General features: G+C 36.7%; 1 protein-coding gene and 1 non-coding gene across 16 annotated transcripts in view; one reads left to right on the forward strand and one right to left on the reverse strand.

The window, feature by feature from the left end:
• Positions 1–21,274, reverse strand: part of LOC128867546 (homeobox protein 5-like) — a 276,653-nt gene that overhangs the window by 45,340 nt on the left and 210,039 nt on the right. For 14 of the 15 annotated variants that reach the window (XM_054108873.1, XM_054108871.1, XM_054108867.1 and 11 more), the window contains one exon: positions 11,430–13,476. The exons of the other annotated variant lie outside the window; for it this stretch is intronic. In XM_054108873.1, the coding sequence (XP_053964848.1) occupies positions 13,451–13,476 (26 nt within the window). In that variant the 3' untranslated portion in view covers positions 11,430–13,450. Of the gene's footprint in view, positions 1–11,429; positions 13,477–21,274 lie in introns of those variants that run through there. 15 annotated transcript variants of the gene reach the window in all.
• On the forward strand, positions 5,155–5,228 carry Trnan-guu (transfer RNA asparagine (anticodon GUU)). Its single transcript has one exon. It is a non-coding gene; the product is annotated as a tRNA-Asn (tRNA).

Below are 21,274 nucleotides of genomic sequence, written 5' to 3' on the forward strand. Positions count from 1 at the left end.
ATGACGTTTAGGTTATGTTAGAATCGACTAGCACAAACTGCTGGCGGCATCTATTGACAAACAGCGGGAACTTAGTTGCGCTCCTAATATAATTCATAATGCACGTCTACGCGAATTTTAACAAGCCGTTCAGTCTTTTTGTCAGCAATATCCTTCAAGGATGAAAATATGTTGATCCTAGACACATATTTCGAGTCCAACAGAGAGCAGGGCAGTGGCAAAGAAGGTGTTCCAAAGTACCCCTAGCATACGCTTTGTTGCACGTGTTACATGCATCGCTCTGGACTAATCTCATTGTCGCTGTGCCATTGAGGATGTGGGGTGAGACAGTGCCCCGCCAGTACTCCAACCAAGATTTTTCAGTCTTTCCATTCAATCAGTGATAAAACAATTGGCGCGTACACCCTTTTTGGGTGTTTGGCCGAGCTCCTCCTCCTCCTATTTGTGGTCTACGTCTTGATGTTGCTCCACAAATGGAGGGACCTACAGTTTCAAACCGACTCCAAACGGCAAATATTTTTATGAGGAGCTTTTTCATGGCAGAAATACACTCGGAGGTTTGCCATTGCCTGCCGAGGGGCGACCGCTATTAGAAAAACTTTTTTCTTAATTTTGATCTTTCACCGAGATTCGAAGCGACGTTCTCTCTCTGAATTCCGAATCGTAGTCACGCACCAACCCATTCGGCTTCGACGGTCGCCGTTGGTAGTCCAAGTACTTAGCATAATTTTGGCGGTTTTGTACGAGTTTCCATATCGACTGCGCTTCCAGAGCTAATTCCTCATTTAGATCCGTTTTCAGAATGGAGAATGATGGGTAGATGGCTGACGTGTGTACTCAATCTCAGCAAGCGAATACCTGCCTTAGCAAGTATCCAGTAAATAGTGACCTGCCCGCTCCGCAGTGTTCATCTCTTTTGGATCGTCATTGTTGAACACATTCCGCTTGACTGACAATGAAAATATTTGTCCGAACATTAAGAGAAGTTAATTCCAGAGCTAAAACGGCTGCTTTTGTTGCAGCACAGATTTGAGCTTGAAATATACTACAGTAATTTGGGAATCTGAAAGACTTTTGGAGATCAAAATGCGCACAAAAGACAGCCGACCCTACTCCTTCCGCCATTTTGGATCCATCTGTAAAGAAACTGTATGAACTGCATTTGGATTGTAGACCTTTCTGCCATCCATTTCGATCTATAACGACACCTGGCTTTATGAAGTAAGTGTAAGTTTGAAGCAATTTTTAAATAATTTTGCGTTTACTACTGATGAGGTGTGGATGGTGCGCTGTCGAGATGGAAAAGGAAAATCACTTGACTTGAATCGACAAATTTCAAGCATAAAGAAATACACCGATCTTGCTGAAACTTGGTGTGTGTTCCTCCAAGCGGTGCCACTAACTAAACATAACTTCAACACCAGCCAGTAGTGCTACCTCTTTGACTTTGCACAGACTTCTTGAAAGACTCTGGTAGAAAATTTCAAAAGAATGGACTGAGTGTGCTTTTTTGTTTGGTCCAAAATTGGTTATTTTAGAAACATATTTAACTAGACATTTTTTGGCTAGCATGAACTGATATTATGACTGGTATTTAGCTAATGCATGGCCGAACAATTGAAATTTCATATCACATCGCGCCCTAATAATATCGTTTGCTAACATGAAAAAGAGCTGAAAAGTGAGCTACTAATATTTTAGTTCACAACCAGTATTTTTTCCTGCAGGCCTGCTTGTGGTGCGCACTAAGCGAGGCAGTGCACATAAGCACTTAATGAATGCATACATATTTGTCTGTAATAAAAAACATCTACATAAATATTCGCAAACGAGGGTTGTTGTTGGAAGGGTCAAGCGGACTGCAGTGGATTTTTACTGATATGCATGTATATGGCATTCCGAGTAAGCTCAGAGATCAAAAAAGCTCGTAGAAGCAGATGAGTTTAAAATTTACGTTCATTTCAAAAATTATTTCTTTATTTTTATTGCAATAAAAGCTGTTTTAAAATATCAAATAATCGCAAGCATACATATTCGGCAAATTGTAAGCTTACGTTTAAAGACAGAAAATTTGCTGAGGGATCTACTTCGTGCACAAATTCGAAATTCGCAAATTTATATGATTTATATGGAGTATTTTACTACTTCTTCTTCTTTTTGATCAGCGCGTTACTAGTTTACTGCTAATTTCACTTAAAGAAAGATCATCCCTTTCTTTGCGTACTGCACTTAAAACCTTACAAGGCTTTAAAATTGTAAATGAGCTAAGTATGAGATACATCCTTGAAAACCTGAAAGCCGCACTAATTGAAATATATTTTTGGTATGTGGCATCCCTACCTTTAAAAAAATCTGAATTAAATTTTTCCTAACCACCTTTTGTTTGATACACATATTTCAATCATTTTGTACACAAATTTAATTTATTTTAGTTTTAAATATGTGGCAACCCTATTCTATAATATTTCGCTCCTTTATATATTTATACTTCGCTACTTTTGGATCCTAAATTTGTATACAAATTTAATTAATTTTGATTTTAGATAGGTTGCCACTCTATTCTAAAGTATTTCGCTGCTTTACATTTTTATACTTCGCTACTTTAACTCCTAAATTTGTTCACATATTTTTTCATTTTAATTTTAGATAGGTGGCAACTCTATTTTAAAATAATTCACTATTTTATATACTTACACTTCGCTACTTTTAACTCCTTAATTTTTTTACAAATTTAATTTATTTTTATTTTAGATAGGTTGCCACTCTATTCTAAAATATTTCGCTGCTTTTAAATTTTTTTACTTCCTCTCTACTTTTACCTCCTAAATTTGTATACAAAGTTAATTAATTTTAATTTTAGATAGGTGGCAACTCTATTTTATAATATTTCGCTCCTTTATATACATTTATGCCAAGCTACTTTTAACTCCTTAATTTGTATACAAATTTAATTCATTTTACAAGTTAATTAATATTAATTTTAGATAGGCGGTAACTCTATTCTAAAATATTTAGCTCCTTTATATATTTATACTTCGTTACTTTTAACTCCTAAAATAAATGGCAATTCAATTTTAAAACAATACTGAATTAAGTTGTCTCCTTAAATATCTTTTGTTTAATAATCAAATTGTAATATTTTAATGAACTAGAAATTTAATTACTTTTGCTATTTTATACATATGTGGCAATCCCATTTCAAAATAAATCTGGACTAAATTTCTCCTAACCACCACGGGTTTAGTAAACATATTTTTATACATGTTTAAGCAAATTTAATTAATTTTAATTATAAATAGGTGGCAACTATATTCAAAAATATTTCGGATATATTACAATAATATAATATAATTATAATATTTCCGCATATTACAATATTTTAATTAGCTAATGTATTTAGCTAATTAAAGTTTTTATATAGGTGGCAACCCCCTTTCGAAATTTTTCTCGATTAAGTTTCTCTCCTCGCTTTAAATACTTTAATAAATTGTTAAGCAAATTAAATTAAATTTCATTAGAAATAGCTGGCAACTCTATTTCAAAATATGTTTGAATTACTTCAAATTCAAATACTTTTGAATTGATACACAGATTACAATATTTTAATTAGCTAACATATTTAATTGAAATTTTTATATAGGTGGCAACCCCCTTTCGAAATTTTTCTCCATTAAATTTCTCCTAACCACATCGTTTTTAGTACTTTAATACATTTACATACATACAAATTAAATTAGATTTCATTATAAATAGCTGGCAACTCTCTTTCAAAATATTTCTGAATTGAAATACCTTTGAATTAACGCAAATATTGCTGTATTTTAATTAGCTAACATGTGTAATTAATTGGAATTTTAGATACAAGACAACCCCAGCTCGAAATTTTTCTCGATTAAATTGCTCTTAAATACAATTTTCGACAGACCTATATAATACTTTAATTAACAGTAATTTTAATTTTTTATGGCAACCCTCTCTCAAGATATGTGAATGATCTTGATATATGTTGTATTACTAAACTATATTTACTCACTTATATTTAAGTAATAATTAACTTGAAGTTCAATTTTTTTATTGAACGTGGCAACTCTGTTTCCAAACATTTTTTTAGTTGCTTTGAATATAATTTTGGCTAGGCAGGCATAATATTTTATTTAACTAATATAACATATTTAATTCATTTAAAATTTTAGATAGCTGGCAAGCCCCTTTCGAAATTTGTCTAGTTTAAATTGCTCTTAAATCTTCTGTCAAAAATAAAAAATACTTAATACTTTAATTAACAGTAATATTTAATTAATTTTAAGTTTTTTTAGGTGGCAACCCTGTTTCAAAATTTTTCTAAATTAAAGTGTTTTTAAAATTTTTTAAATATACGGCATTATAATATTTTGATTAACTTGCATATTTAGTTAATATATTTTTAATTGTTTATATAAGTGGCAACCCTATTCCAAAATTTCTACATATTCAAACTTTCCTTTACTCCTCTCATTTAATATCAATGTTGTAATATCTTCTTCTACTTTGTTGAAAAGTGTACCCTTGAATTCATCCTTAATTCGATTTTTGAAAACAAGCATTTTCGAAGCATTTTGAAAACATTTTTCGATAAGTTTCAAAATTTCAAGTCGATCGAACTATACTGTATATACATACCTACATACATATGTCATGCGGCTATTTTTGAAAGTTTTCCGCCGTCAAATATATTATATTATATTATGCTGAGTTTTTTTATATAAAGATTTAAGAATACTTTGTAAATATTGCACTGATTAAAGATTTCCAAAAAAAATGCCATTTCAACTTCGAAATTACCTAGAAATTTATTTAGAAAATTCTAAGGGAAAACAGAATTAATTTTTAATACTTTAAGCATTTGAGACTTTTGAATTTCATTGCAGTTCATGAATATTTATTATTTCTATCCCTCAGCCTAACAACTTGGCGGCAATTTTAATGCATAACAAGCATAAATACACAAAAAACATATAAATTATGCAAAAACAAGGACAGACAGCGCTTACGCACTAATTCCTCAGTTTACGCTTAGCGCTTTTCCAACTTCATGTTCTTGTTGTTGGTTTTGTTATACATTTCTTCTGACCTGACCTATAATCCGTTGCGTGCTGGGAGTATTTTATTAACAACGCCTCCGTGGCGCAATTGGCTAGCGCGTTCGGCTGTTAACCGAAAGGTTGGTGGTTCGAGCCCACCCGGGGGCGTCGAAAATTTTTTGAATAATTTGAATAAAAAAGGGACTTTAACATTTTGTATTTCGAAATATTGAAAGAAATAAGTACGTACTTATGAGCAACGACGAGTGCAAGTTGTTTTCATTAGACAAATTTATGTATAAATTACAGTGCTGTTGGCGCACCAAAATATGCAAATGATTTGCATGTTAATAAGTATTAAAACCTATTGGCATTAACTATAAAAATAAAAAAAGTAAAATACACTCTTGCTCGTTGAATATAGGGCAAGTTGGTAGAAATAAGTGAGATTTTATGTGGAAGCTTGTGGAATTTTGTGTGCTGCTGATTGAAGAGCTGAACGCGGGCTGGGCGCACGGCTTTGGTCAAACGGACAACAAAGTAATGTTGCAATAACGACGGAGGGAAAGAGAAATCGTTTTACTTTTTTACCTCCTCTCCTTTATCGTTCTATTGCCTCGCAAGTTCTTCAGCATTGGCTGCTTTGATCCTTTTTGAAATGAAGACACTTGCGCATAATACCTTTCGCTTTTTGTTCTTTCTTGTTTTTTGTCATTAGTTTCACAAAAATTTCACATGAATTTCAAGGACAACCAGTATGGATATGAAAACATATGTACGAGTACTATGTATGTGTGTATGTAGCGGTAGTTATACACCAAAATTTGCTAAGGAACGAGAACGTTTTTGCACCAAGTGTTGGGTAGAGAAATTTCGGAATGAGAAATGGCAGGCAATCAGTCAAATTTAGGATTTATTTAATATTTATACACTGCGTTAAATAACCATAGCACAGCGGCTTGTTAACAAGTTTTGGCAATTTATTTCTTTCTTATTTTATTTACACAATTTTTGTATGAAAATATAGTCCATTCACCCACAAAAACCATGTAAATCTAATTTTCAAGAAGTGAAAATTAAGGCCCCCGCCTCATTTGAAATGGTGTTTTTCGGGTGTTTCTCGAAGCGTAGAACGTTCCCACAGCAGTTGGTTCTACGTTACCGGAACGACCCGGACAAATATCCTGGAAAGGACTTTCACACCAGCAGCATTTCTCGTACATGAATTGGGAACGTTTGTGCTGCTACAACAAAACAACAACAGCAACCCTTGATGTAAAGTGAGCGTTTGTACCGAAACATTTTTGAAATTTCAGATAAAGCTCATTTTCACCTCAGCGCACAGTGCGACCGATTCCCAAAAAGCTGGCCAAAAGTCGAAAAAAAAAGTTTCTAGATAGAGTTTTGGCTACAGTAATGCCTTGAGTAGTGAAAACCGTTCATAGCAACGTCCTGTACCCTAAGTATCCTCTGTATTTTCAGTCGCAACGTGGCCTTCGTTTGAGCATCGTATTACTGTCGATCAATAGTGAAAGTTGTACACATTTGAAAGATTTTGTAATGGAGTAAATTGACAAAACCAAATGGAATCATCTTCGGAAGGTTAGTAAAATACGAGAAATCTTTAGTACATATCAATACCTCTACACAAAATTTTTAGCTGCAGCAATACGTAGATACATTTTTTGCAATTTTTTGACGTGATAACGTCTTATAATTCGATTTAACAGGCTGCACGCACGAAAAAATGTGTCGTTACCTTGCTCATTAGTGTTACCTTGCTCATTAGTGTTACCTTGCTCATTTGTCGTTACCTTGCTCATTGCATTGCATGAACTCCAAGCGAAAGCGCGGAACGAACGACAAAGCAAACGAACGGCAACGTTCGACATCTTGCTCTCTCCTACTTAAGTGAGCGTATATATGTATGTATATGCGCATATGTACATATATAAATTCACGTATTTGTATTCGCAGATGCCTTCTTATTGATTATTATTAATTTGATTCACTTGAAGAATTTAAAATAAAACCAAGTTTGTTAATAATACCTGTTGTTTTAATGTTATTATTAATTTTTTTATTATATATGAAGGAAAAAATGTATGGTAATATTTACCATATACCTTATAAGATATGCTGTCTATACTAATTTTATAAAGAGGAAAACTTTGTTTGTTTGTAATGAATAGGCTCAAAAACTACTGGACCGATTTTAAAAATTCTTTCACCATTCGAAAGCTACATCCTCCACGAGTAACATGGATTATATTTTATTTTGGAAATAGGGCTCGAGATATAGGTCAAAACGTGGACCCGGGTAACCTTCGAAAGTGTATGTACAATATGGGTATCAAATGGAAGCAGTTGGTGAATGCTTTAGTCCAGAGTATTTTTCATGCCGCTCCGTGACTAGGGTCTCGAGATAGAGACCAAAACGTGGACCCTAGAATGTGTTTGTACAATATGGATATAAATTGAAGCTGTTGGTGAATGCTTTAGTACAGAGTATTTTTCATGCCGCTCCGTGACTGGGGTCTCGAGATATAGGTCAAAACGTGGACCCGGGTAACCTTTGGTTGTGTATGTACAATATGGGTATCAAATGAAAGCTGTTGATAAGTGCTTTAATACGGGGTAATTTTCATACCTACTGATGACTAGGGTCTGGAAATATATGCCAAAACGTGGACCCGCCGTGTCTTTGCACTGATTTAAACCAAACTTACACACATTGTTAAGGAGGTATTGAAGATGGTTTCCGTATGGTTTGGATACCTATTGGTAGACAGGGTCTCGAGATATAGGTCAAAACGTGGACCCGGGTAACCTTCGGATGTGTATGTACAATATGGGTATCAAATGGAAGCTGTTGGTGAATGCTTTAGTTCAGAGTATTTCCATCCGCTCCGTGACTAGGGTCTCGAGATAGAGACCAAAACGTGGACCCTAGAATGTGTTTGTACAATATACATATCAAATGAAAGCTGTTGATAAGTGCTTTAATACGGGGTAATTTTCATACCTATTGATGACTAGGGTCTCGAAATATATGCCAAAACGTGGACCCGCCGTGTCTTTGAACCGAATTAAACCAAACTTACACACATTGTTAAGTAGGTATTGAAGATGATTTCCGTATAGTGTGAATACCTATTGGTAGATAGGGTCTCAAGATATAGGTCAAAACGTGGACCCGGGTAACCTTTGGTTGTATATGTACAATATGGGTATCAGATGAAAGCTGTTGATAAGTGCTTTAATACGGGGTAATTTGTTATGTTATGTTATGTAATGTTATGTTATGTTATGTTATGTTATGTTATGTTATGTTATGTTATGTTATATTATATTATATTATGTTATGTTATGTTATGTTATGTTATGGTATGTTATGTTATGTTATGTTATGTTATGTTATGTTATGTTATGTTATGTTATGTTATGTTAAGTTATGTTATGTTATGTTATGTTATGTTGTGTTGTGTTGTGTTGTGTTATGTTATGTTATGTTATGTTATGTTAATGTTAACTCATTCTCTATATCCATACAAAATATCTATCAAACAAATAAAATTAAAATTTTCTTTTGAAAAATGCAACCATTCAATCAGTATTTTCTTATGACGTTATCACGTTAAACTATCGTCAGTAAACCGACTTTACAGACAACCTCTTTTTTATAAAATTTGAGTTTTCAAACTGTATAGTAATACAACGCCGTCATATGCTGTTTTGAAACCTATTAAAGGTTACTCAAAAAAGTAATGGTTACTGAATAAAACAAGATTCAGCTGTTACCACTTGCTAATCAGCGACCCTGAAAACATAGAAATTTACATGCATCTTGATTATGTTCTTGAATATACGCTATTTCACGTGAGGGGGTCGAAGGGGGGCGGATTTTCAAAATTAAAAAAAAAAAAAAATTTTCAAAATTTTTCAAAAATAATTTTTTTTTTTTCAAAAAACTTTTATTTTTCTAATTTTTTTTTTCAAAAATTTCCAAAAAAAACCGCCGTAAATTTAATCAATTTTTTTTTTTTTCAAAACTTTCAAAAGATTTTTTTTTCAAAAAAAAATTTTTTTTTTAAAACTTTCAAAAGATTTTTGTTTTTCAAAAAAATTTTATTTTTCTAATTTTTTTTTCGAAAATTTCGAAGAAACCGCCGTAAATTTAATGGCGAACACCACTGCGTCATGTTAATCGACTTTTGATTTCCTCAAATTGAAGACAGTGATAAAGATTATACTTGGTTTTGTACAGGACGGTGCTACATGGCACGGAGCCAACCTTACATTCCATCTTTTCCATCCCACTGTTTTCGAGAATTGGAAACGACGAAACGGTGATGTTAAATGACCACCTGGTCATTTAATTAGACTATTTTTGCTGGGGATCCATCTAGAAATCATTCAAGGGTTGAAATATGAAACCGAAGTTATATGTGAGATAAGTGCAGAAACTCGCGAAAATCTAAGGAAAAGTTGACAGTCCGCGACGGCTGTTATTTGAGTGAAATTGTGCTCTATAATTAATGAAAATATTTACTCTTTCCAATAACAGAAAAATTTACTAAAAAATATTGACGCCTTTTTTATTTATAGCCGTATTAAATACCAAACGGTAGTTAGACCACCCTGTATTTAACTTAAAATACCATTAAACAGATTCTCTACAAAAAATATAAGCCCGCACAAGCACATATGCACATATATACGTTAGTGTGTAAAGTTCTCAAAAGGGAATATGCACAAATTTCAGGGTCACATGACGCTCGATTATCCACATACAAACTCATACTAACTAACATGTGCAAACACACATAGACATACATATTCACGAAATTAAATCGTATGTGCTTTTATATTTTCTGTGGTTTTTGTCAACATAAACGCTGCAATATTTGCCGTCCCGCTGGCTTTGCTGCTGCTGCTGCTATTGTTGTCGCCACCACTAATCAGGAAATGCAGCGCAGTGCGGTAACAAAAGCTTGGCGAGCAGCAAAACGAGATTCAATAGCTGTTAGATGTTTGTTGCTGAGGTGGAGTAGTAATACGTGCATCCATTCAAAAGCAAACTTAAGAGCCGCGAACTACCTAAAACAGCCGCAAACCGGTTCTAAGTCAGAGTTTTTAGAATGCCTTAGTACACAAAGGAAGAGAGATAAAAGCAAATGTGCATATGGGATTATATGAAGATCAGTGATACTTAACAATGAATATTTTTAAATTGTAAAAATACGTTAATTTCACTGCGTGATGCATACAATTTGGACAAAGATTTTGATGTTTGATGCTATTTAATTGGTTAGGGAGGATGGTTCCATATGTAGAAGTCCACGCAAGTGGTGAAAGTTACTGATGGTCATTCACTTAGGACGATTTCTCTGCATATGGTTCAAGCAGCTCACAACGGCCGGGATTAGCCCAAGTATCCTCTGGGTAGCTTCCGAACAACCGTTCGGACGTGAGGCAACGTGAGCAGACGAAGCATTCCAGGATAGCTGGTTGTGCGGTGGTTTTGGGACCTGCCACTTAAAAATTCCCTAATGAAAAGATGTAAAAGGCCTCGAATGAGAACTTCCCATACTGATGACGACTCCTGCAAACGAACTAAGGACTAAGATTTGAAGGCATGCACCTGGAATGTCCGATCCCTTGATGAGGAAGGTGCCTCTGCCCGGCTGGTTGATGTTCTCATGAGAGTAAAGGCTGACATCACTGCCATTCAAGAGATGCGATGGACGGAACAAGGCAAGAAAAACGTAGGACCTTGCGACGTCTGCTACAGCTGCCATGTAAAGGAGCGCAAATTCGGTGTCGGATTTGTTGTGGGACAGAGACTTCGTCGCCAAGTACTGACGTTCATTCCATTGGACGAGCGTCTCGCAATAATTCGCATCAAAGCCCGTTTTTTTAACATCTCGCTAAACGCCCCGACGGAAGAGAAGGACGATGCGACCAAAGATGCCTTCTATAAGCGCTTGGAACGTTCCTATGAGCGCTGCCCCCGCCACGACATAAAACTCGTGCTTGGCGACTTCAACGCTAGGGTGGGTAAGGAGGGAATTTTTGGTCCCACAGTCGGAAAATTCAGCCTACACAACGAAACATCCGGTAACGGACAGAGGCTGATCGACTTCGCCGGGGCCCGAAACATGGTAGTCTGCAGCACCAGATTCCAGCATAAAAAAATCCACCAAGCTACCTGGCTGTCCCCTGATCGAAAAAAGCGAAACCAAATCGATCATGTTGTGATAGATGGAAGACACGCTTCTAGTGTATTAGATGTACGTACGATCCGAGCACCCAACATCGACTCGGATCATTACCTTGTTACAGCCAAACTGCGCACACGCCTCTGTGCAGCAAAAAACGTACATCTACCTACGCAAAGAATGTTCGACATTGAAAAGCTGCAATCACAACAGACAGCCAGAGGATTCGCCACTCGACTCTTACTCCTGCTCTCAGAGAGTACTGCCCAACAAACCGGCATGCACGAGCCATGGAGCTACATTTCTCGTACTCTACGATCGGGCGCAACACGAGCCATGTGAGATCGCTACAGAGAACTAAGAAAGGAAGAGAGACGTATTATCAGAAAGAAGAAACGAGAGGTCGAAATAGGTGAGTGCGAGGAACTTGAAATGTTGGTCAACAGGAAAAACGTCCGGAAATTCTACCAGAAAGTTCGGTGGCTTAAAGAAGGTTTCAAGACCGGGGTGATTTTCTGTAAGAACAAAGACGGCGATCTGGTGACTAATATCCAGAGCGTGCTAAAACTATGGAGGGAACACTCCTCAAATCACACCCGTCACAGAGAATGTGAAGATCCCGATACCCCAATCGTGGACGACGGAATTGTCGTTCCGCTACCCGACCATGACGAGGTGAGAATAGCTATAACGCCAATGAAGAAGAAGAAACTCATTCTTGGCAAACTATGGTAGCAAGAAAAGTTGTAAAAGTCCACCCCTGTATTTAAAGCATTTGTTGAGAATCCTCTCTTTCGGCACCATAAAAAATTCTTTCCGATCCTTCTAAATACCGCCGAAATGTTCTTTATTATACTCGTAACTTGGTTACTTGACGTCTGATTTTTAAAAGCAAAACGTCATTATTCCAGTCTTGAGGAAATATAGTATTCCTTCATTCTAATGCTCTGTTGCGCTCCGCAGTCATTTTCAAAGGATTGGGTCAGCTATTCAGAGTTTTTCTACCAAAAAAAATATCCGCTTTGTTCCATCGAACGCAAGTATTTAAAATTTCATTAAAAGTTTATTTTTAAACTGGTAAATTAAGCAAAATTTAATTTAAAAGAACATTTACATATATTTTCCACTCAAACATTCTAAGTCACTATTTTCCTGCTCCGCTTTTGTTATCTGCTTAAAATTTTTCTTCAAAATTTCAATGCATTTGTAATAATTTTTTCCTTGGAAGTCACTTCACTTCCCTCTCACAAATACATAAGAGCGTTCCATACACATTTACATAGGGAATAACTCCATATTTTTTGATTTTGCGTTCAAAGTGTAGCTCAAATTTCCAGCGCATATTGCCACAGCATGGCAAGCATGGACAAGCAGAAACTACAAAAAAAAGGGCAAAGCGAAGCTCAAAACAGGGGGAGCAGTAAATAAGTTGCTCGGCCATAGTCAGACGCAGCTACAAACACTAATTTCAGGGACCTTGAAATTGTATATGCACGCAGGCAGAGCGAATTGAGCCGCACACAATTAACTCCATCTAAGACAGAGTCTTTTTCGCATTTCGCTTCCGTTTTTTTTGTTTGCATATTTTTGTGTAAACAATTCAAGGGTAATTTATGCATGCGCCGATGTGTTGCATGTTGCAGCAGCATTGCGTGGCAATTCGGTGTGGCATGTCGGCATGCAGACGCGCCTAATTGTCGTCCTCGAGAGAGAAGTGACTAATTTATGCGAGCTTTAAATGTTTTCCTATGCTTTTTATTTCAGTTTTTGATTGATTGCATCTTTCTTGTGCCTGCGCCTTAACGCCTTAGCGGACTTCTTCTTTTGTTTTCATCATACCTTTTTATTTTGTACGTTTTTCATTAGCAACTTGTGCCCAGTTTTCTTAAGAAAAATATGATTTAACATTTTTTTTGTTTTTTTTTTTGTTTTTTTTTTTGTTCATTCGCTTATCGCTCGATTGATTTTCAGTCAAGCCCAGACAATCTTTCATTTGTAATTTGAGCATTTGACGCAAACTTAGATTCACTTACTTATTTTGTTTTTGCAAATTTGTGGTTTGGCGCAACAAATTTACCGTTAGTTTGACTTCCAAGGAAATTACAGCCGCTGGCAATTCGAGCTAATTTATGACAGCAGCTGGAGTCCAGCTATCAACGGAGTCAAATATCAGTAGGGCGATGATGTGAACTTACCTGAAAAAACAAAAACAAAAAAAAACAAATTTCAAATTATTTGATATGCTGAAATTGAAAAATGTTCAATAGATTGGTTTTAAGAACTGGAGGCATTAAATCCATAGAAATGTGCAGGCAAATCGCTTTTTTGGTTTTCTTATAAGCTTTTTAATATCGTTAGTTTCCGGCACGTCATCTAAGGGTAAGGTGAAAAATTTTCAGGCTGGCAATGAAATACTGCGTTTTTTGCTTAAAAAGTATTTTATTTTTCCACATAATCTCGCGAAGCGCTTCCTGGAAACAAATTTTGTGAAGTTTGCAAACAAAAGAAAGTCTGAGGCTGTTAATGGCGGACCCACGCAGAGCAAACTTTATGACTAAAGTTCCCAAGCCAAAAACGAAGCCAAGCGAATCAATGTCGGGCAAACTAAGGCCATGGAAATCAACACCTTGCTACAAAACAGGTTCACAATTCATGGGGAACCCATTGATAATGTAAACAGCTACACTTATCTAGGAAGCCAATTACCCTGGGCGGTAGAGCAAAAGACGACAATATCGATGCAAGAACTAAAAAAAGCCGAAGCAGATTTTGCAAGCCCTATGACTGTGTGGTGGCCGGACTATTGGATTTCAAACGCACAACTCATCAATCGAAGCAGACAAAAACCAATTGACATTGAAATATGAGCGCGCAAATGGAATTGGATTGGTCGTACCCTATGACCAGAAAGTACCGGGAATGTTTAAATAAAACAAGACAGAGTTAAATTTCAGCGCCTTCAAAATATGACCCCTAGTCCTCCATGCACACCTGGTAGGCCGACGAAGGGATGGCCTTCAACTCGTTCGTCGCATTCTCTTTGATCTCCTTTATCGACTGAAATCTTCTTCCACCAAGTGGAAGTTGTGTAACTGATTTCATATCAGATGACCCTCAAAGTCTAGAAGAGGCTCTAGCTGGTGAGCATGCGGATGAGTGGAAAACCGCAGTTGATAGTGAAATGAACTCTCATTATTTGAATAAAACGTGGTGTTTGAGTGAACAGCCATCTGGTAAGAAAGCCATCAAGTCCAGGTGGGTATTTAAAACTAAAACAGACGCAAATGGCGCAGTAATACGACGGAAAGCTAGGCTGGTGATCAAAGGGTGTAATCAAACAAAAGGTATTGACTACGAGGATACGTTTGCTCCTGTAGTTCGATACACTTCCTTGCGTTTTCTTTTGGCTGTAGCAGCAAAACATGACCTTCTTATCCATCAGATGGATGCAGTCACAGCATTTCTCAAAGCTAAGATTGACGACGAGATTTACATGGTACAACCTAGTGGATTTGAAGACGGTTCTGACCGTGTTTGTAAGTTACTGAAATCTTTGTATGGACTTAAGCAGTCAAGCCGACTGTGGAATGAAAAGTTTAACAACGCTTTGCTAAAGTTGGGTCTTACACGTAGCAATGTAGACCAGTGTGTGTATTTCAAAGTACATAACGGCGAGATGCTGTTTGTTGCCGTATATGTCGACGACGTTTTATTGTTTTCAAACGACGAGTACAGCATGAATATGCTAAAAAAGCAACTTTCATCAGAATTTAGTATGAAGGATCTTGGTGAAGTGTCCTTAGTGTTGGGTATGCGTGTCACCAGAGACATTAATTCGGGCACCATCGCGGTCGACCAGTCGCAGTATATCACAGATATGTTGAATCGGTTTGGAATGTTAAATAGCAATCCAGTTGCAACACCAATCGATTTGAATCAGCGGCCGAGCGCCACAATGTGCCCTACTGACGAAGCGGAGCAGCGTGAGATGAGTAAAATTCCGTATATGCAAGCTGTTGGGTGCTTATTATATGCAGCACAAGTAACGCGGCCTGACATCAGTTTCGCTGTGAACGTTCTAAGTCGTTTTTCAACAAATCCAGGAAAAGCACACTGGGTTGCAGCAAAGCGCGTGATGCGTTACTTGAAGGGTACCGTAAACAGCCGTCTTGTATTTCGCAGAGACGCAAGCAGTCTTACTGTGTATTGCGACGCAGATTGGGCTAGTGACCTCGATGAAAGGCGATCGACGACAGGCTATATATTCACGTTTCAAGGAGGTCCGATCTCTTGGTGTACTCGACGACTGCGAACTATTGCGCTGTCATCAACTGAGGCAGAATTTATGGCCATGACATCAGCAATCCAAGAAGCAACGTAGCTAATGCGATTACAACAAGAGCTGATACCAAATATGGCGAATGGTATGGTTCTTTACTGCGACAATAAAAGTGCCATACAAGTGGCTATGAACAATTCATATTCACCTCGCACAAAACACGTTGATATAAAAGGTAAATTTATTCGACAGCACTTAGACAGCGGTAAAATTAAATTAATATACATACCAACTAACGACATGCTGGCCGACATCCTGACCAAAGCTATAGTTAAGGTGAATCATATCAATATTTGTAAGTCACTTTGCCTTATTAAAAAGTAAATAAAATTTGTTTGATATGCTTTAATTTGAATTGACATATAATGTAATTAACGATACATTTTTTAAATAATCTAAAAAAAAAAGGTGTCGTTCAGGAAAAGTATTGAAGTGAAAAATAGAACGACCCTTTACACTCTTAAATGCAACCCTGCTCATACAATGTATCTATAACTTTAATGAATAAACATGTCTTCCCTTCCGGTTTTGAATTTCTACCAAATGTGTTGTGTTTTATTCACTGCGTACAATTTTCTAGTTTTTCAACACAACTTCAACTTGGTTAACAAAAAGAAGTCGCACGGGGCCATATCAGGTGAATGCGGTGCTTGCACGATGGTATTTACTTGGTGTTTGGACAAGTAATCCAGCACAATTTGGGCTCGGTGCGATGTCGCGTTAACATCATTCAAAATCCAAGAATTGTTTGCCCGCATTTCCGACCGGCCAGGCAGACACTAATGATCCGATGGTGCTCAAAAGTGACAGATGTGTGTCTTACAGTCCTACCAACATAAGAAAAAAATATGGAACGGTTCTCACGTGCGCGGTTTGTTTCAATTAAAAATTATCGGTACTTTTCGAACATAGGGTACATTGCGCAAGCCAGCGACCGACATAAGTAGAATGACACTGGACTGGAAACCACAAGGTTCGCGCCGCAAGGGACGTCCTAAAGGCTCTTTGCGACGTAGCCTTAATGAAGAATTTTTAGAAAACGAGGAATACAGTGCCGCTCAACTGAGTAGGTTTGAAAATTATTTCTTCTATTTGTTCTTCTCTCTTTGTTCCTATGGCATTTTTTCCTTCTTTCTCTTTTGTTTTGAACATTCATTTGTTTACTCATAATATGACAAAATAATGTAACGGGTTCTATGCCACGGTAAATCAGAATTTTGTTTTCATCGTGGAATTCGCTAAATGTGTGGTCTATTTTTGGCTCATCTGATTAGGTTTGACAACTTTGACTTCACTTTTTGATTGACTGCGTGATTGAAAACATATAATTTCTTTGGTAAAACGAGTTATTCGAAATAAATAAATACTAAAAGAGATTAAAAATAAAATAAAAAACCTTCTCTCAATGATCCACGGAAGGAAGCGCGACTTCGATTTGCGCGGGATGACATGACATGGAACAAGGAGTGGTAGGCTGTGGTCTTCTCCGATATGCGAAAAGAGGAATGCTATTGGAGTCGTCATCACTCACAATGGACGTACCAACAAGACAACGCCCCCATCCATACAGCCCGGGTTACACAAAGTGGATTAAGGACCAGAATGTCGACTTGCTCGAGTGGCCGCCATACTCCCCAAGCATAAATATTATCGAGAACATTTGGGGGCTTTTATCCAGGAGAGTGTATGAAAGGGGAAGACAATTTCCAGGGTCGCCTGGTTGAAGCGATTAAAAAAGCCTGGTCAACTATTTCACTGAGTGAAATTGAAAAAAATTACGATTCCTTATCAACTCGAATGTTTGAAATAATTAAGAATAAGGGTGGTCATACCAAATAATGCAGAAATAGTGTCTTTTATTATTAAAGTTACCAAGTGCCATGAAATATTGATGTGAATAATTTTTTTTTAACCTATTCACTTGAGCCAAAAATAATGTAGATTTTCAGCCATGTCTTTGAAAATATAATAAAAAAAATATAAAAACCAAACCAAAAAAACAAAAAAATTTTGTATTTTATAAATAATTGATCGTTTTACTTAACAAAATTTATTTGGTTTAAATCCGAGTGGTCGTTATGAAGATATTATGTTCTAAGTCTAAAAAAGAATTCAAACCTATTCAGTTAAGCGGCACTGTATCTCTCATAGACCCAAATAACGACAAGAGCGGGAAGTAGACAACATTGGAGAGCATTTATTTCTGCATTTTGCGTCCAAAGACGGCGCAATAGCAACTAATAAAAAAATAATAGCCTTTTGTAATCAGATGCGCTGTTTTGCTGAAGAAGTTTTTTTTTCTTTGTCTACCAATAAAACAACAAATTATTAGGTACGGAACTTAGTTCTCGCTTTTTTCTTTGATGAAAATACAACTTTATTCTGAAAAAATGGTTACAAGTGAATTCTTGAAAGTATTGCCCATCGCTGGCTACTACTTTTTCCCATGTTTCTGGTAGATCCCGTATACCGTCGCGGTAAAACTGTTCATCTTTTGAGACTATCCACGGATGAAGCCATTTTTTGATGTCTTCATATGAATGGAACTGCTGATCAGCTAGACCATGTGCCATCGATCGGAAGAGGTGATAATCGGACGGCGCAATATCTGAAGAAGGTGGCCATTTCAGTGTTTCCTCGGCTTAAGGGGGGAAGCTGGTCTAGAATTTTGAAAAAATCGAAAAATTTTTTTTTGTCTTAAAAGGTGCTTTAGGGTCTTAGAAATAATATACCAAATGAGGGATGCCAGCAAAAATGTCTAAATGCCCAAATTTTTCATTCGACGGCAGTGCCTCGCAGGTATGCCCCGAACGCTACTTACAACCTTAAACACTACTAAACAATACATTCGAAATACCTTTCTCCGGAGACGTACGTAGGATTTTTTATTTATATTACATAGCTTTTTTTTTTTAATCAACAATTTTATGTCGTTCTTTATAGTGAAAATTGTAACTTTTTGTTCAAACGTGCACCATTTCGCGAAAAAACAAAATATCGAAAAAATCCTACGTACGTCTCTTTCTGTTGTTATATAGAAACTAAAAAAATTTTATTTTTTGATCCAGGACAAAAATTAAGGAATTTACGTCTTCGGCAATGGACCCACTAGAAAAAAAGGCGCCTTAGGAGAACTGCTGGACAGCGGCCATTTTGAAATTAATTCAGACGAAAAATTTTGTATTTGTACCATGAAAGCTATATTATTAAACCTATTTCACAGATTTTCGATTGATTCCTTTGTTGAGTCAAAATAAATTCATAAAATATGCCCATTTTTTGCGCTCTAGACCAGCTTCCCCCCTTAATTGCATCAATTAAAGACGATACCGATCCCCAGTGATGGTTTCGCTTGGTTTTAACAGTTCATAATAAATAACACCAACTTAGTCCCACCAAATACATGGAATAACCATGGGGCAGTCCCCATGACTTTTTTCTTTGGATCGCCGTAATGAATCCATTTTTCCATTTTTCATCACCCGTCACGATGCGATGCGATGAAGAAAACCCTTCCTTTCTTGCCGCTGGAGCGGTTGTTCGCAGGACAAAAAAACTACGTTCAACATCCCTTAACTTTTAACTCATAAGGAACCTAAGTATCTTGTTTCTGAATCATTGCCAAAGCATGCAATCGCTTGGAAATGGATTGGCGGGTAACTCCCAATACTGAAGCAAGCTCTTCTTGCGTTTGACATGGATCCTCATTGAGCAATGTCTCCAATTCCGCGTCTTCGAAGGTTTTTGGTCTTTCTTCAACATTAAAAGCACCGTCTTTGAAGCGACGGAACCGATCTCGGCACGTTGTTTCAATTAAAGCAGTGTAGTTTTCGATGCGCTTCAGCTGCCATTTTTTTCGAATGAAAGAGGAAAAGCAACACTTCCCGCAAATGACGATCATTCGGCACAAAATCGGACATTTTCACAAAACCAAAAGTATACTGTTTTTTTTATTACATCCCAATTTTTTTTTATTACATCTGTCGATGGACACTTAGTAATTTTTATAGCTTAGGTGGGAGATTAATTGTTACTTGAAATCAGCATTTACACTAATATACTAAGTTTTAGTTTGTCAAAATATTTTTTGTATCTGCTAATGCGGTTGGTGTGATTCGCTTTAGTCTTAATTTCTGCGCTAGCTCCATGCGGTATTTCCTGTACCTCTTTATTCGAATGGGTTAGTAATTTTTGTGTGTGTTTTGTGCTGTATTTCTGAATTACGTCGTTTATGGGATCAATTTTTAGGTCGCGGAGTAAGTCCTCATTTATTATATACCAGGGTGCATTTACGATAGTCCTTAACATTTTTGTTTGAAGTCGTTGAATAATTTGTATATTTGATTTGCAAGCTGTCCCCCATAGTTCTATGCCGTATCTCCAGATGGGTATTATCATTGTTTTATATATTAATAGTTTGTTGTATACTGACAGCTTTAAGTCCTTGTTGAGTAGCCAATCTGTTTTTTACTTCGTTCCTTTTTTGGAGTATGTGGTGCTTCCATGTCAGTTTTGCGTCAATGATCATGCCCAGGTATTCGGCTTTTGTGTTTTGAGTGATGACTGTGTTATTAATTGTTATCGTATGATGGTCATGTTTGCGGTTGGTATATATTACTTGGACCGTTTTGTCTGTGTTTACTTGGATTCCCCATTTTGCAAACCAAGTCAACATTGTGCCAATTAGATTTTATAGCTTCAATGAAGCGACATTTATGTTCCTATCAGATGTAATAAATACTGTGTCGTCGGCGAAAGTAGCAATCATGATGTCGTCATTTGGGTAGGGAATGTCATATGTGTAAATTATATACAGCAATGGTCCCAGTACGCTGCCTTGTGGTACGCCGGCATCCATTTTTAATACCTCCGAGCATTCGTCCTGATGTTTAACATAGAAGTACCGGTCGCTTAGGTAACTTCGCAGTAATAGATAGTGCTGAAGTGGGAATATTTGTTTTAACTTATATAGTAGTCCTGGGTGTCATACGCTGTCAAAAGCCTTCGCTACGTCGAGATAAGTTGCGACACAGTAGTTTTTCTTGTCAATTTCATTAATGATTTTGTTAGTTACTCGGTGCACTTGTTGAATGGTCGAGTGCTTATGTCGGAATCCAAACTGGTGGGAGGGAATTATGTTCTTCGCTTGTATGATGGGGTCAAGACGATCATGGATCAAGTTTTCAAATAGTTTTGAAAGAATTGGTAAGAGGCTTATAGGTCTATATGAGATGATTTACTGGCGACTTTATTTGGTCACGACAATGCATTTATTTCTGAAAATTTCCATTTAAGGGGGAAATATTTTAGCCTAATGGATGAGTTAAAGATATTTCTTAAGTATATTTTTGCATCGCCATGTAGCTCTTTTAATATTTGTCCAATGATTTCGTCATATCCAGGAGATTTTTTGTTGTTTATGGGCTTGATTTTGCGTCGAATTTCGTCCGGAGTTACTCTCTTGATTGGTTTGTTGGCTGTGTCAGATGTAGCAGGCAGATTATAAGTTTGAGTGTCCTTTTGATTTTTGAATGTATTTTCGAAGTGTCTGGCGAGCACACTAGCCTTTTCTAGTGGCGTTTTGGCCCAGGTGTTATTTTCGTTTAAAATTGCACGTTGCTGAGGTGTTGTTTTCTTGATCTTCGATGTTGTCC

This window comes from Anastrepha ludens, chromosome 6, assembly GCF_028408465.1.
Source record: "Anastrepha ludens isolate Willacy chromosome 6, idAnaLude1.1, whole genome shotgun sequence".
In the NCBI taxonomy this organism is placed as follows: Eukaryota; Metazoa; Arthropoda; class Insecta; order Diptera; family Tephritidae; genus Anastrepha; species Anastrepha ludens.